The sequence below is a fragment of the Gigantopelta aegis genome, chromosome 8 (genome assembly GCF_016097555.1).
Source record: "Gigantopelta aegis isolate Gae_Host chromosome 8, Gae_host_genome, whole genome shotgun sequence".
In the NCBI taxonomy this organism is placed as follows: domain Eukaryota; kingdom Metazoa; phylum Mollusca; class Gastropoda; order Neomphalida; family Peltospiridae; genus Gigantopelta; species Gigantopelta aegis.
In genome coordinates this window covers 73,338,607-73,352,280 of record NC_054706.1, presented here as the reverse complement: position 1 = coordinate 73,352,280, position 13,674 = coordinate 73,338,607, and the positions used below count along the sequence as shown (strand labels likewise).

At 42.4% G+C, this 13,674-nt stretch overlaps 1 protein-coding gene across 1 annotated transcript in view; it reads right to left on the bottom strand.

Moving 5' to 3' along the window:
• Positions 1–126: 126 nt before the first annotated feature.
• LOC121378386 (BRCA1-associated ATM activator 1-like) overlaps positions 127–13,674 on the bottom strand; it is a 17,838-nt gene continuing 4,290 nt past the window's right edge. Inside the window, exons 5-11 of the mRNA XM_041506536.1 lie at positions 13,228–13,344; positions 12,687–12,867; positions 12,115–12,262; positions 10,327–10,412; positions 9,276–9,462; positions 8,605–8,777; positions 127–1,027 (exon numbers count right to left, since the gene is read on the bottom strand). Of these exons, the coding sequence (XP_041362470.1) occupies positions 290–1,027; positions 8,605–8,777; positions 9,276–9,462; positions 10,327–10,412; positions 12,115–12,262; positions 12,687–12,867; positions 13,228–13,344 (1,630 nt within the window). The 3' untranslated portion in view covers positions 127–289. The remainder of the gene's footprint in view (positions 1,028–8,604; positions 8,778–9,275; positions 9,463–10,326; positions 10,413–12,114; positions 12,263–12,686; positions 12,868–13,227; positions 13,345–13,674) is intronic.

The window sequence follows — 13,674 nt, the reverse complement described above, 5'->3', positions numbered from 1 at the left end:
GACCTGATCTAAACATGTTAACAAATCATTTTTAATAGTAGTTCCCATGCACATATACATATAGTTGGTAAATTAAAGTCATAAATAATAAATTACATTAACAAATAGAAAGAACAACAGATTGGCCTTGGTAGAAGTTTTTATTTTTTTAATGCCTGTACGTGTCAAAGGTAATGAAATTATTGGGAGATAATATTTGCTTATGGCCAGAGGCTGTTAACAATGGACCACTGGAGCAAGTTTGACTGTATTATGATGTATGTATTAGGATCAATAGTACTATTACATGTCAGTAACAGTCGACCGTGTTTTCTTCTGAATCTGACACAAAGTCGGCACTGAGAATGTCATCAAGAAGAGAAACTGGATTCCTGACGTATTCATCAACACTGCTCAACAGTTCTCGTGACTTGGCTTCAAAATCAACCCCACGCAGGAATCGCATAAATTTTGAAAGTGCTTCCTTGGAAGACGATTCCTCCTTTTCAGAACCAACACCGTTTTCTTTGACTAACGAAGTCTTGGAAGCCATTTTATCATCATCATCTAACACAGAAAACCCTGATTCAGAGATACATGTCTTTATATTGTGCAAAATTGTGTAAGCTTCTTGCTGCACAGTCTGATCAAAATCGTGAAATCCATCGCACAAAGCGTCAAGACAGCCTAGTTCTGCTAAAAACATCAGCTGTTCCAACAAAGTGTTCTTTTCACTGCCGTCTGCCTGTCTTTCGTCCCTCATATCTGTTCTCAGTTCAGCTGCATATTCTGGTACTCTGTCATAGGATGATGGTCGGTGAATGTTGTCAGAAACCATCTTGATGAAGTGCAGCACTTTACACTTGACCTCCCAGTCAAAGTCGGCGACAGCCAGACACACACCTGTGATCAGAGTTCTCACTGTCGTGTCTGTGAGACAACTCTTATGGTGATAGTAGATGGAGTGAAGGAAGTCGACCGTTGCCCTTCTAGCAAAAGCCTCAGAATCGGTGTTTAGAATATCGAGAGCTATGTTCACCAAACTGTCCTGAAATAGTAAAATATGACAAATGATAAAATAGAAAATTCGAAGGGAAAGAAAACAAAATTATAACAATTTTATATGCACTTATGCACATAATAGCACATACCACACCAAAACATGGAAGACACATTTGTTTGATGAACTGTCATTGAGAGACAATGGGTTTGTTTAAAAACAGCTAATTAGCTCACTGAAAATTTATGTTTACCTTGTAACAGGTCTGTCATCAGCAGTATATTACGCCTTGGGCCAAAATAAAATCTTCAAGTTTACTTTCTTATTAAAAAATATTAAGATATATAGAGAATAACTAGTTGATGACATTTATCCTGTGACGGTAAGAATGGGGAATTCTGTGAGGCTTGCTAAGCAGAATTTCTCATTCAGCCTGAACACTATAAAGCCAATATCTGACATAATTAACTAGTTATTCTCTTTATCCTGCAGACCATAAAAATTATGGGACACAGCTATTATTTCTGTTATTTCAGCTACATTATATAATGGCCTTGAGGTCAATAGTCTTATTCAACTTATTGTGCTAGCACAACAAATATGCTATTCAACCTGAGTCATACCTACACACTGCAGAATTCTCTCCCTTGCCGGATATGCGCAATGCTATCCTTGCACGGGCTACCTGTAACTTCATTCTCAGTTCTGCAGTCCACCTGTTAACACCTGTTTAAGCTTTGGCAAAAAGTTTTCTTTACTTGTAATTTTGTGTTTGTTTTTCGGTTGAACTTGACATACGGTTGGTAGTTGGGAATTCTGTGTTGAATTTACCATGTCCGACGCGAGTTCATTGACAGCTAGCGCACGGAAAGTTTGTGCGCAAGATGGTTGTCAATTTCCTTTATGACGTAAAGACACACACGTGTCGTGTCTGGACTGTCGGTCTTGTTCTCAAGACCGTCAGTGTGAGATCTGCACCACGTGGTCTCCTGACCAGTGGGATCGGTTCGGTTCGCAGACTCAGGTTTCGGGTACCAGCAAAATCTTGTCGGCTGCTTCGGCAGTAGTCGGCAAGTCGGACTTAGTGGGTAGGTCCCATAAGTCTGTAGACACTTCAAAAAGTGTCCGGAAAGGGGGGAAACACAAGGGTGTTTCTTCGTCGGTCCGTGTTACGAGTACAGTTACCGATACTTTGGGAGCGCCCCCCGGACTCCTATTGTGACCGTGGTAAGTGAGCCGTCTTCGTTAGTGACGGCGCCTTCTTCTGTTTGTGTTGCTTCATCTCGTGCGTCACCATCGTCGTTACGGTTACCTTTACAAACAGAAGCGGGGCAGGGTGGAGTCGTTGCGGCACCGGTTTTGACGACTTCATCGGTTACCGAGCACATGCACTCCGTTGTGCATAGGTCCACTGCTTCGTCCGCAGAGCAGGTGGCCCCGACTTTGCCTTCGATTGCTGACAGTCGCTTTGGCACCTCAGCATTCTCAAGACCTGAGGAGAGTTCTGCCAGTTTGCTTCGAACTGAGCCAGTTGTTCCGATGCTGGGATCCGTCTCTGATGGCATCCTGACCAATGTTTACCGTTGGGTGAAGGACTCCGTTTGCATATGTTTACCCCAAGGGTCCGGTGACTTCGGTAGCAACGGATATCTCCTCACAGTTTGCACCATCTTTGGTCCCTACCTCTTCGACTTACTCGATAGAGGACGAAGTTCGCATAGTTACCCCTCGGCTGGGGGTACTCTGTGGCCGCAAACTCCGACCGTTCCGCACTTGGCGCAGGAACGACCGTTAGGCTTTCAGGAAACGTTGTTTCGGAGTTTTGTGGAATTTTTTAACGCTTTGCCTCAGTTGGGATCATTGCTTTCGCAGATGGGACCGTCGGGTGCGGCTCCCATCCCCCCCCCCGTTTTCCGCCAAAACCAGCAGAAAATGCGTCTCGACAGCAGTTTGACGATGCAGTTAGGGATTGTCGTTGGGTTTCTATTGTTTCCGTCCCGGGGGGACGCTGCCCCCAGGGGCATCTCGATTAGGGGGAGGAGTCCATGTAGATCTTCAGGATCCAATGGACAGTGACCTGGCTTCAGAGGAAGCGTCAGTTGGACCGGATTCTGTCGCTGACCCAGCTCTCTGTCACTTCTGGCTTTCGTCAGGGACCAGGTCCGACAGGTATGCGGGGACGCTATACCTCAGGCTGAGGCCCAGCCTATATTCAAGGGTGTCTCCTTCGGGAACCGTTTTTTGAATTTGGTCACTCCTCGTGAGGAGTCTGGTTTACCACTTGCCAGGAGGCACACAGTTCACTTTATGACATTGATGCATTGATCACTGGCAGTGATCGTATCCTGGGAGTGGGTGTTGATGAGTACCCAACGGCACTGCCTACGGGGAAAATCTTAACAAGGAGCGCGCATTTTTCGTGCCGACTCCTATGAGACGTTGGGTGCGGATTTTCTCGAACATCCGGCGGTCGTTCCCGCTAGTGTCCGAGCCGCTTGTTCCCCATCGCCGCATGTGTCATTGCCAATCGCGGATCTGGAATCGTTCGAATGGCTGGCTAAGTCGATGTTCCAGGTTAATAACCATTTAGGTATGTTCCTATTTGGCTTGGATAAGGCTGTCGAGAGCCTTCCCACGATGGCGAAAGGCTGTTTGGAGGCTGCATCAAAAGCCTCTAAGCATATCGCTCAGTTATCTGGCCGATTGTTTGCGAACAGTCTTTTGTTACGGCGTGACCATTACCTGGCGGGTTTGAGTGCGTTAAACGTTGCGAAGACGTTTTTTCGTACACGTTCGGTACGGGAAAATTTACTTTTCGGTCCCGATTTTAATATTGTCCTAGACAAGGATTTGTCGCGACCAGTCCAGAACATTCAACCCTCAACCTCTGGTAAATGTCGGTCCACGTTTTCGGGGTTCAAGCCTCCTCCTGTGAAAAAGGCTGCTTTTTAACAGTCGGCTCAGATCCCTAGGGTTCCTGACACTAGGAGGCAACCAGGTAACAACCCGTCTTCCGCTAAGCGAGGACACAAACGTTGTACTGCGTTCCGTTCTCAGTCCACCAAAGGCGTTGCGCCTATGGTTGGTAAGCGGTTGGGGTGAGGGTACGTGAACGATCGGCAGTTGCTTTCGGAGGTACCGTTAGCAACCATACCCGTAAGGGGCAGGCTCCGCCATTTCCTTTGGAAATTGGTGCAAGCTGCCGGGTCTCGAACTTGGTTCTGTCGGTCATTCGACACGGTTACAAAATACCCTTTTCTTCGAGCCCCCCTCTTACTTCCACTCCGAGAATGCTGCCGTTACCGTCCGCGGATCGGCGCGTTTTAGTGGAGAGTATGATTGCCGAGTTTCTCGACAAAGGGGCCATCCAGAGAGTCAGTCTGGACACTCCGGGATTTTATTCTCATCTTTTCTTCGCCCAGAAGAAAAATGGGGAATGGAGACCAATCCTAAATTTGAAGCCACTGAACATCTACGTCGACGTTCCTTCCATGAAAATGGAAACGGTTCATTCGGTCCAGAACCTGCTTCAAATTGGGGAGTGGGCTGCGTCGATCGATCTGAAAGACGCATACCTCTATGTCCCGGTGCACAAGGCATTTTGGAAGTTTCTGCGCTTCCTTTTCGACGGGAAAACGTACAAGTTTCGTGTGCTCCCGTTTGGGTTGGCGATGAGTCCCCATGCTTTTACACATGTGGTAAAAGCGGTGGTAGGTCATGTTCATTCGTTAGGGGTTCGAATGCATACCTATCTGGACGACTGGTTGATCCCAGCTTCGTCCCAACAGGAGTGTCGGACCAATGTCGGGTTGGTTTTGGACACGATCCTCCAATTGGGTTTTATTCCCAATTGGGTGAAATCGGAGTTAATGCCGGCTCAGATTTTCACATATCTCGGAGTGGTCTTCGATCTTGTGGTAGCGTCGGTTCATCCCACCGATGCGCGTATCCACAATTTTCAAACGTCGGCACGACATTTGATGGACGGGCAAAGTACTACGGTACGATCTCTCCACATGGTGTTGGGCCACCTCAAATCTCTGGCCTCATTGGTTGTGCGGTTCAGACGATTCAAACGACCACTCCAGTGGCATTTGTCCCCACGGTGGGACGGTCACAATTGGGACACAATAGTGCCTCAGGGCCCATGGTTCACTCATCCGATACAGGAGCGGAAGCTTCATATCAACTGTTTGGAGATGGAGGCAGTGCATCGTGCCTGTCTTCATTTCCAGTGTGTTCTTCAACACTGTCAAATTCTGTTGAGATGCGACAATACGTCGGTAGTGGCATATCTCAATCGTTGGGGTGGAACCAAATCGGAGATTTTGGGTCGCAAAGCTCTTGCGATTTTGGAATTCTGCGACCAATCAGGGACGACTCTGTGGGCGAAACACATTCCTTCGTCGGTGAATGTGTTAGCCGATGCCCTCAGTCGACATACCCCTGTTCAGACGGAGTGGATGTTGAACAAACGGATGGTCGCAGCGGTTCTTTGGGTGTGGGGCAGTCCACAGGTGGACATGTTTGCCACACAGTTGAACAACCAATTGCCAGTGTTCGTGTCCCTGGTGTACCGGACACATTGGCATTGGAGTACGACGCGTTGAGTATGGATTGGACGGGACTGGATTTTTATGCCTTCCCTCCTCTTGTCTTACTCGGCAAGGTGTTGACCAAAGTGGTCCAGGAACCTTGTCACGTGACGTTGATAGCTCCTCTGTGGGTGGCGCAGCCCTGGTTTCCACAGCTCCTGTCACTGTTAGTGGCAGTCCCGTTCCGGTTACCAGTGTTGTCCGATCTACTCAGCCAGCGACTGAGTCAGACGGTGTGGCATCTGAAGCCAGAGGTTTTCCACCTTCATGCGTGGAGGTTATCAGGGCTTCCTTGCGATGCAGAGGTTTTTCGACAAGAATTGCGCATCTCGTCTCTTCAGCAAAGTGCAAATCTACCGAGTCGGTTTATCAGTGTCACTGGCGTGTGTGGGTTCGTTGGGCGAACGCACGGGATTTCGATCCCTTATCGCCTACTGTCAACGATTTAGCGGAGTACTTTCTGGCGTTGGTCCAAGAAAGGAAACTTAAAGTCACAACTGTGAAAAGTCACAGAGCTGTGATTTTCACTACTCTTAAACAGTGTGGATGTCGTGACTTTTCTACGAACTTAGTGTTGCATGATTTACTTAAATCATTGCAATCCACTGTTGAACAACCTTCCATTATTCCGAAATGGAATGTCTTTCTTGTGTTACATGCTCTTAAGGGTGTGCCTTATGAGCTGTTGAGGTTTGCTAGTCTTCGTGCCTTGACATGGAAGACTCTGTTTCTGGCTTCACTGGCGGCTTGTCATCGGATTAGTGAGATACATGCTTTTTTGCATGACTTGGTTGATTACAATTCGGACGGGTCTGTCACTTTACGTACCGACCCTATCTCTGTTGCTAAAAACCAGTCTCCGGGGGAAGAGTTTCCACTTACTGTTATTCACAGTTTATCTCGTACACTGTCATCTGACAACTCGGATAGACTTCTTTGCCCGGTGAGAGCATTGAAGTATTATTTGGAGCGTACGAAAAACTGGCGGCAGGGTGAAAAGAGATTGTTTATTTCTTATACCATTAGGCCGGGTGATGTCACAAAAAATGCTTTGTCTCGATGAATAGCAGCTACCATCAAGCTAGCATATGAGATGGCGGGTGATCATGTGTTACGGAATTTCTCTGTTAAACCACATGAAATCCGAGCCATTTCTGCTTCCCTGAATTTTCATGACACTTTAGATATTATAAAGGTCATGAATGCAGGGGTTTGGAAAGGACGGCACACTTTTGACCGTTTCTATTTCCGGGATATGGCGGTTGGTCCTGACGGTATGCGTAGGATCCAGACAGTCATTGTGGCTCAACACGTCGTGTCTGTGCGCAGGGCAACAGAAAGGGGTCGACCTCTTTTCCGTCCAACTGCCATCGATTCACGCTTCGGACATGTTTAACACTACACCCTTTTCTGAGGGATGGGTTTTTTTTGTTTTTTTTTTTTTTTTTTTATAGTGTTGTCTACCGTTTCCTCTCCTGGAGAGATGTTTTTCCTCCCTTTCATGGGGATGAGTTTTTCTTTTGGGAAGCCCCTTTTTATTCCCAAAAGTTTTTTGACTCCTTGTTACCGTATGTCGTGGTTTGTCCTATCTCCATGTCATTACTTCAAAGGAGCTTTTTGGGTATGGGTAAGTCCTCTATTTTCTTACCTCCTCCCATTAATGTTGAATTCACGTGCTCTAAGGGTGTCATTGCACGTCCGTTATAGCACATTTGTTGTACTAGCACAGTAAGTTGAATAAGACTATTAGAATTTATTTTTCTAATTTTCATTATTATTCATACTTACCTAGTGCTAGCACAACAAATATGCTATTCAACCTGAGTCATACCTACACACTGCAGAATTCTCTCCCTTGCCGGATATGCGCAATGCTATCCTTGCACGGGCTACCTGTAACTTCATTCTCGGTTCAAAGTCCACCCAAACCCACCGAGGGGAAGCCTCATAGGGGTGGGTGGGAGGTATAGTTTGTTGTGCTAGCACTAGGTAAGTATGAATAATAATGAAAATTAGAAACAAATTTTCTAAATGAGTGATTTTGTAATGTAGTTATGCATGTAACGTCACTCTTGTGATGTCAAAAGTCATATTTTGCTATTATATACATGATTGATTTCAACTTATTTTCGTGCTTATATCCAATTAAGGTTCAAGCACGCTGTCCTGGGCACACACTTCAGCTATCTGGGCTGCCTGTCCAGGACAGTGGGTTAGTTGTTAGTTTGTTAGTGGTTAGTGAGAGAGAAGAGGGTGTAGTGGCCTTACACCTACCCATTGAGCCCTTAAGAACTCGCTCTGGGTTGGAGCCGGTACCGGGCTGCGAACCCTGTACCTACCAGCCTGTAGTCCGATGGCTTAACCACTGCGCCACCGAGGCCGGTTTATATACATGTACAGTAAAGTACACTTATAACGAATATGCTAAGCACAAATTACTGCATAAAATGAACTGATTGTAAAGTCCTGTTTTATCTCCCTATATATTAATAACCAACTTATCCAAATGTGTACAACAAACTATTGCTTTAACGAACTATCATGGTCCTTTCCCGTTCCTTATAAGAGTACCGTACTGCATATGACTTTGTTTTATCCGTCATCATAATCTGTCAATAGAAACAGTAGTGGTGATAAAAGGTTTAAATTATCAACATGTATTTTTTCATCACAACAAGTAGGTAGTTGATTAGATAAAATAAATATATTAATTTGCAAACCCCAGCATACTATTTAACTGACCAATGTATGTAGTCAGAAAAAGCCACTGCTGCTACAGTACATAGGCAACTAAATATCAACAAGTTGTCTTTTTATATGCACTTTTTGTTAACACATTGGCACATACTGAGCAGTTTGATAATCCAATGATGGACCACTAGTATAAGGTGAATGGGACATGATCAGGTGATCTACTGCACCTTCAACAAGCTCTACAAATTGGCTGTACCCACTCTTCTCGGTAGAAGGGTGTCACATGTATAAAGGGCCAACCTTTCTCATTAACTGTAAATGAGAAAATGGACAAACCTCTTGACAATCTGTTCCTGTGACAAACGGATTCCAAATTTGTGGATATTTTGCTATGGCACCGATCAGAGAGAAAGCAGAAGCTCTAACGTAGCTGTCGGTGTCTACATGACATCTCCACGCTGACTCGACTATTCTAGAGGTAGAGACTTGGTGTAAAACTGTGTTGTTATCTGTAATTATAGTAACTGTAAAATTAGAAATACGGGAACACAAAAGTAGTAACAGCAAATATTGACTGCAATCAAAACCGTCATCGACAGTATCAGGAGGTTAACCGTGTTACTGGCAGTCAGTCCCACAGTACTGACACTCTGTCACACATTACATCTCTGTGTTTTGTACAGGCAGAACTACTCAAGTAGTGAATTAAATATGGTGTCAAGTACTATGTGTTCTCTTAATTTACTTCATTCCAGGTTTTTAATAGACTCCCAGAATTTTTTTTAATGTTAAAATGTATATGGACCATTGTTGTTTTTAAACTCTGTGAAACAAGTTTTTATTCAGACTTGTACAAATAGGCTAGCATCTGCACCTGTATTTTAAAAATTAATTTTGTACCAGTATTCAATAAACTTCAATACAGCATAATTACTCTGTATAGGGGCATGCTTAATATAGAAGCTGCCTTCTTTGAATAAGCTGCTATTAAAAAAACAAAAACATACCTTTAAAACGTGTTATAATTTGTTTGATCCCATCTATGGCTGTGTCTCGAACTTCCCAGCGAGTATCGACCAGTCGTTTTTCTAACAAGACGGTCAATCTTGGAAAACACTGAGTCAGATTTCCACTATCATGTCTCGATATACAGGACAATTTGGACAGCAAACATGTCTGACCCACTTGATATATCTGAAGTAAAAACAATACGTCCATTAACTGTAATTATGGGATTTGTTTTTTCAGTCAATGCCAAAATAAAATGGTCATATTAATACATGTAGCTACAGTTAACACAGTGAAGATTTGTTTATGACAACAGATACTGAATTGTGTTTGCCACAAACATACAAATAATGAATTAAAGATATAATTATAGTGTTTTTTGTATGTGTCCCTAATATGCCATTTCTTATTTGACTTATAATTTGCTTATAATAATGTTAACAATTCCAACAGGCCTCTGAAAATTGCATGAACAATCATTCCATTAGCATATAGCTAGTACAAGTCTTTGTTTTGCATAACCTATTTTTCATTGGTGCATTACATTTGGGACATGATTTACCTTACCATAACGGGTCATGCAAAATCAAATGGGATTCCTGACTTTATATTTGTGTAACTCTTCTTCTTCTTTTCGTTCCTTCTTGTAATGATATCACAGAGAGATGTTTGCTGCCAGGATGAATCTCACAGTGACACGGAGGGATTCCTGGTCTCCATAAAGTTTTTCTTGTTGCGTTGTGTTGTTGGCAGTATTGTGGGATGTGTTCAACAGTTTCTGTGGCTTGTTCACAGGGACAGATTGGAGAGAGGACAAGTTTAATCCTGGCAAGGTGGGACTGCAGTCTACAGTGTCCTGTTTGCAGTCTGAAGATTGTAACTCATAAATGGGTTATGCAGTTTTTCAGCTCTCCTGGTACATGTACAACATTGAAATTCCACATGACATCATTTTGAACAATGTTTTCTGTGAAAGATGTCATGCCACATTTAAACTTGTCGCAGACATGGTCCTATATTATAATAATGATAATTAAAAAGCAAAGTCACCTTTGGATCAACTTGGGGTTGGCTGATTATATTCAAAGTGATGTCGATGGCTCGAGATAAACATGTTTGTTGTAACATATCAGTGTCTGAAAAGCAGAAATGATATACATTTTAATTAGCAAGTGAAAATAAACAATACAGTCCAATTAAAAATTGCAACTTAAATTAGCTACATTATTTTCTATCCAGAAAAAATATCAATATATATTTATTTTTTTCATTCAACTATTTGACGTTTACATTCATTAAAGCTTCAAAGACACCTGTTTAGGGCACAGCTACTAAGTTACTTAAAAGAGAACAATATATGTGGACTTAACTGGCGGTTTGGGGCAGTGTAAACCATTCACTCAACAAACAACAGGTCAAATATATGATCTACCTCACTAGACCCATTGTATTTTTTTCCTGTTCCAGCTCATGTTTATTATATATTATTATGAGAGAAAAACAAATGCGGAAAAACTTGGTATTGTAGACCAAATTTCAGTCTCTATTAGCATTGTAATGTCTGTACAAAATACAATCATGGTGTAATGTGAGACTGGACGTCGGTAATGTGAGACTAAACGTCAGTAATGTGAGACTGAACGTCGGTAATGTGAGACTGAACGTCAGTAATGTGAGACTAAATGTCGGTGATGTGAGACTGAACGTCGGTGATGTGAGACTGGACATCGATAATGTGAGACTGCATGTCGGTAATGTGAGACTGGACATCGGTGGTGTGAGACTGGACGTCGGTGATGTGAGACTAAATGTCGGTGATGTGAGACTGGACGTCGGTGATGTGAGACTGCACGTTGGTGATGTGAGACTGCACGTCGGTGATGTGAGACTAAATGTCAGTGATGTGAGACTGGACATCGGTGATGTGAGACTGAACGTCGGTCTAGGGCGGATCTAGAAGGGGGGTCCAAGGTGTCCGGACCCCCCCCCCCCCCCCCCCCCCAAATTTGAAAAGTGTCCCTTTAGGATTTTTAGGTTTTTTACAAATTTATTTATTCTGACAATGTATAGAACACTGTAGAATACGTCTGCCAGCATCCCTGTTGTAGCACTATTATATTATGGTCCATGTGAACCGTATGTAATTTTTCAATAGTGCCTTTTCATAATGTTATGGTGCCCTTTTTGTCTTGGACCCCCCCCCCCCCCCCCCCCATCAGAAAAGCTGGATCCGCCTCAGTCAGTGATGTGAGACTGGACGTGGGTGATGTGAGACTGGACGTCGGTAATATGAGACTGGACATCGGTAATGTGAGACTGAACGTCGGTAGTGTGAGACTGGACGTCGATAATGTGAGACTGAACGTCGGTAATGTGAGACTGGACGTCGGTAATGTGAGACTGAACGTCGGTAATGTGAGACTGAATGTCGGTAGTGTGAAACTGAATGTCGGTAAAACGGTTAACTTCCTGATGCAATGGATAAAAGGTTGGTGTTCGCAGGGTCTCTTATTTCTTTCTATGAATGTACATAGTAAACAGTCATGATAAAATGATCTACAAAGTAGCCTCAGTGACATAACACTACTTTGTTTTGGCAACCAGCCTTACAGATGGCAGGTACGGGGTTCACGTGTCAGTACTGGCTCCCACCTAGACAAAATCTTACCCTGTAATAGCCCATTGCTTATGTGCAAGGCCACAATACTGTCTTCTCTGTCACTAATCACTAACAACTAACCATTAATCTTTCTCCTGGACAGACAGCTAAGGCAGCTATAGAGTGTTCCCAGGACTTTAATTTTAATTAGGTATAAGTAATAAAATGAAATGAATTACCTGCAAGTTGAGCAATGGTGGACATGAGTTTTATCTGCAGCTTGGTGTTTCCAATCAAATGTATAGCCTGTGGACATTTCAGTACCTTCATGTTACTGTCCACATCCGTGCAAGCCAACAGGTCAATCACTAATTCATGATTTCCTGGCTAACAAACAAAAAAATATTGTTTACTATTTAAAAAAATATTTGGATTAAAAAAATTAAGAAAGAGAAACATAATATGCCTGAAAAAAGATGAGTCATGGTGAATTTGGTGGGGACAAGATTTGTGTAAAAGTTAGCCTCAAATTAATTTGAAATGAAAACAAAGAGTAGAGCACACGATTGATATAAGGAGGAAAAAAAACAATATATATCAATTAAATAATGCTTGTTGATGTGTACTTTTTCTGTTTTGAATAAAATTCATTTGGAACTATTATAAACACTAAAACTAGAAAAATATAACATTTGTTAAAACTAATTTATGCATGTTGTAATGTGTAATTTAATGGTTAAAACAAAGCTGTCATCATTAAAAAATTGTTAGACTCGGTGCCTTTAATAAACACTGACGTAACGTAACTTACGTCTAGGGCTGTGACATCTAGAGTTTGTGAAAGCAGTTTAAGGAAAGTTGATTTTTGGCTGACGATTTCTCCCACTGTTTCCAGCTGGTATTTGTTGAGATGACTGGCATCAAAGAGGAACTGGAGAGGCAGAAGGCTGACGGCTTTAAGCTTTGACAAAGACTCACCATGCAGCTGAAGGCTAAAACAACAATGAAAGAATATTATTTATGCTCACAATTATAATCATAATCATAATTTGACTATGAGAAGGCAACCTTTGTTTGGCCTTCAATTACTGAGGTTTTGTTTGTATTGGGATATTGTTAAATATGTACATCATAGCTGCTACTTAAACAATGTGCCGAGGTGTTGCTAAAAATTATTTTACATTATTTCACAAAAACTGTCAATCAAGCAACTTAACATGATTTCCAGTGTTAGAAGCTGACACATCATATTTTTAAGCCAAACTCCTACAAACTAAAACGATGTCTTTTATTTTATTAATTTTGTAAAAACAAATATTTAAAAATTGATTTTATAGAAATGTTATCCTCACCTTTTCTGCATATTTGTTGCTGCTCTGTGTTTTGCTAGGAAGTCACTTTGTAGCGATTCATACTCTAACAATGGAACAACCGCTGAAGACATTATCACATCTCTGTCCTCTGGTGGACTGCAATTTTAAAAAGTCTAATACAGTAAAAACCCTCTGAACTAATGCCTACAAAAACCAAGTAAAAAGTTTGGTTTTAAGGGGTATCCAGTTTAAAGAGGTTCTTTTCTGTACTGATAGTTAAAAGGGACCATGAGAAACATCCAGTTTTGAGGGAATTTCAGTTTACAGAGGGTCCATTCTCTATATAGTTATGACAATAACATGACCTTTAAGTGTTTTTAAAATCTGTGCTCCAAAATTATTACTCACAATAGAATAGTGTTACATGAACTGAAATGTAAATACTAAAATCAGTGAAACCCCTCTAAACCACACACCCATGGGATC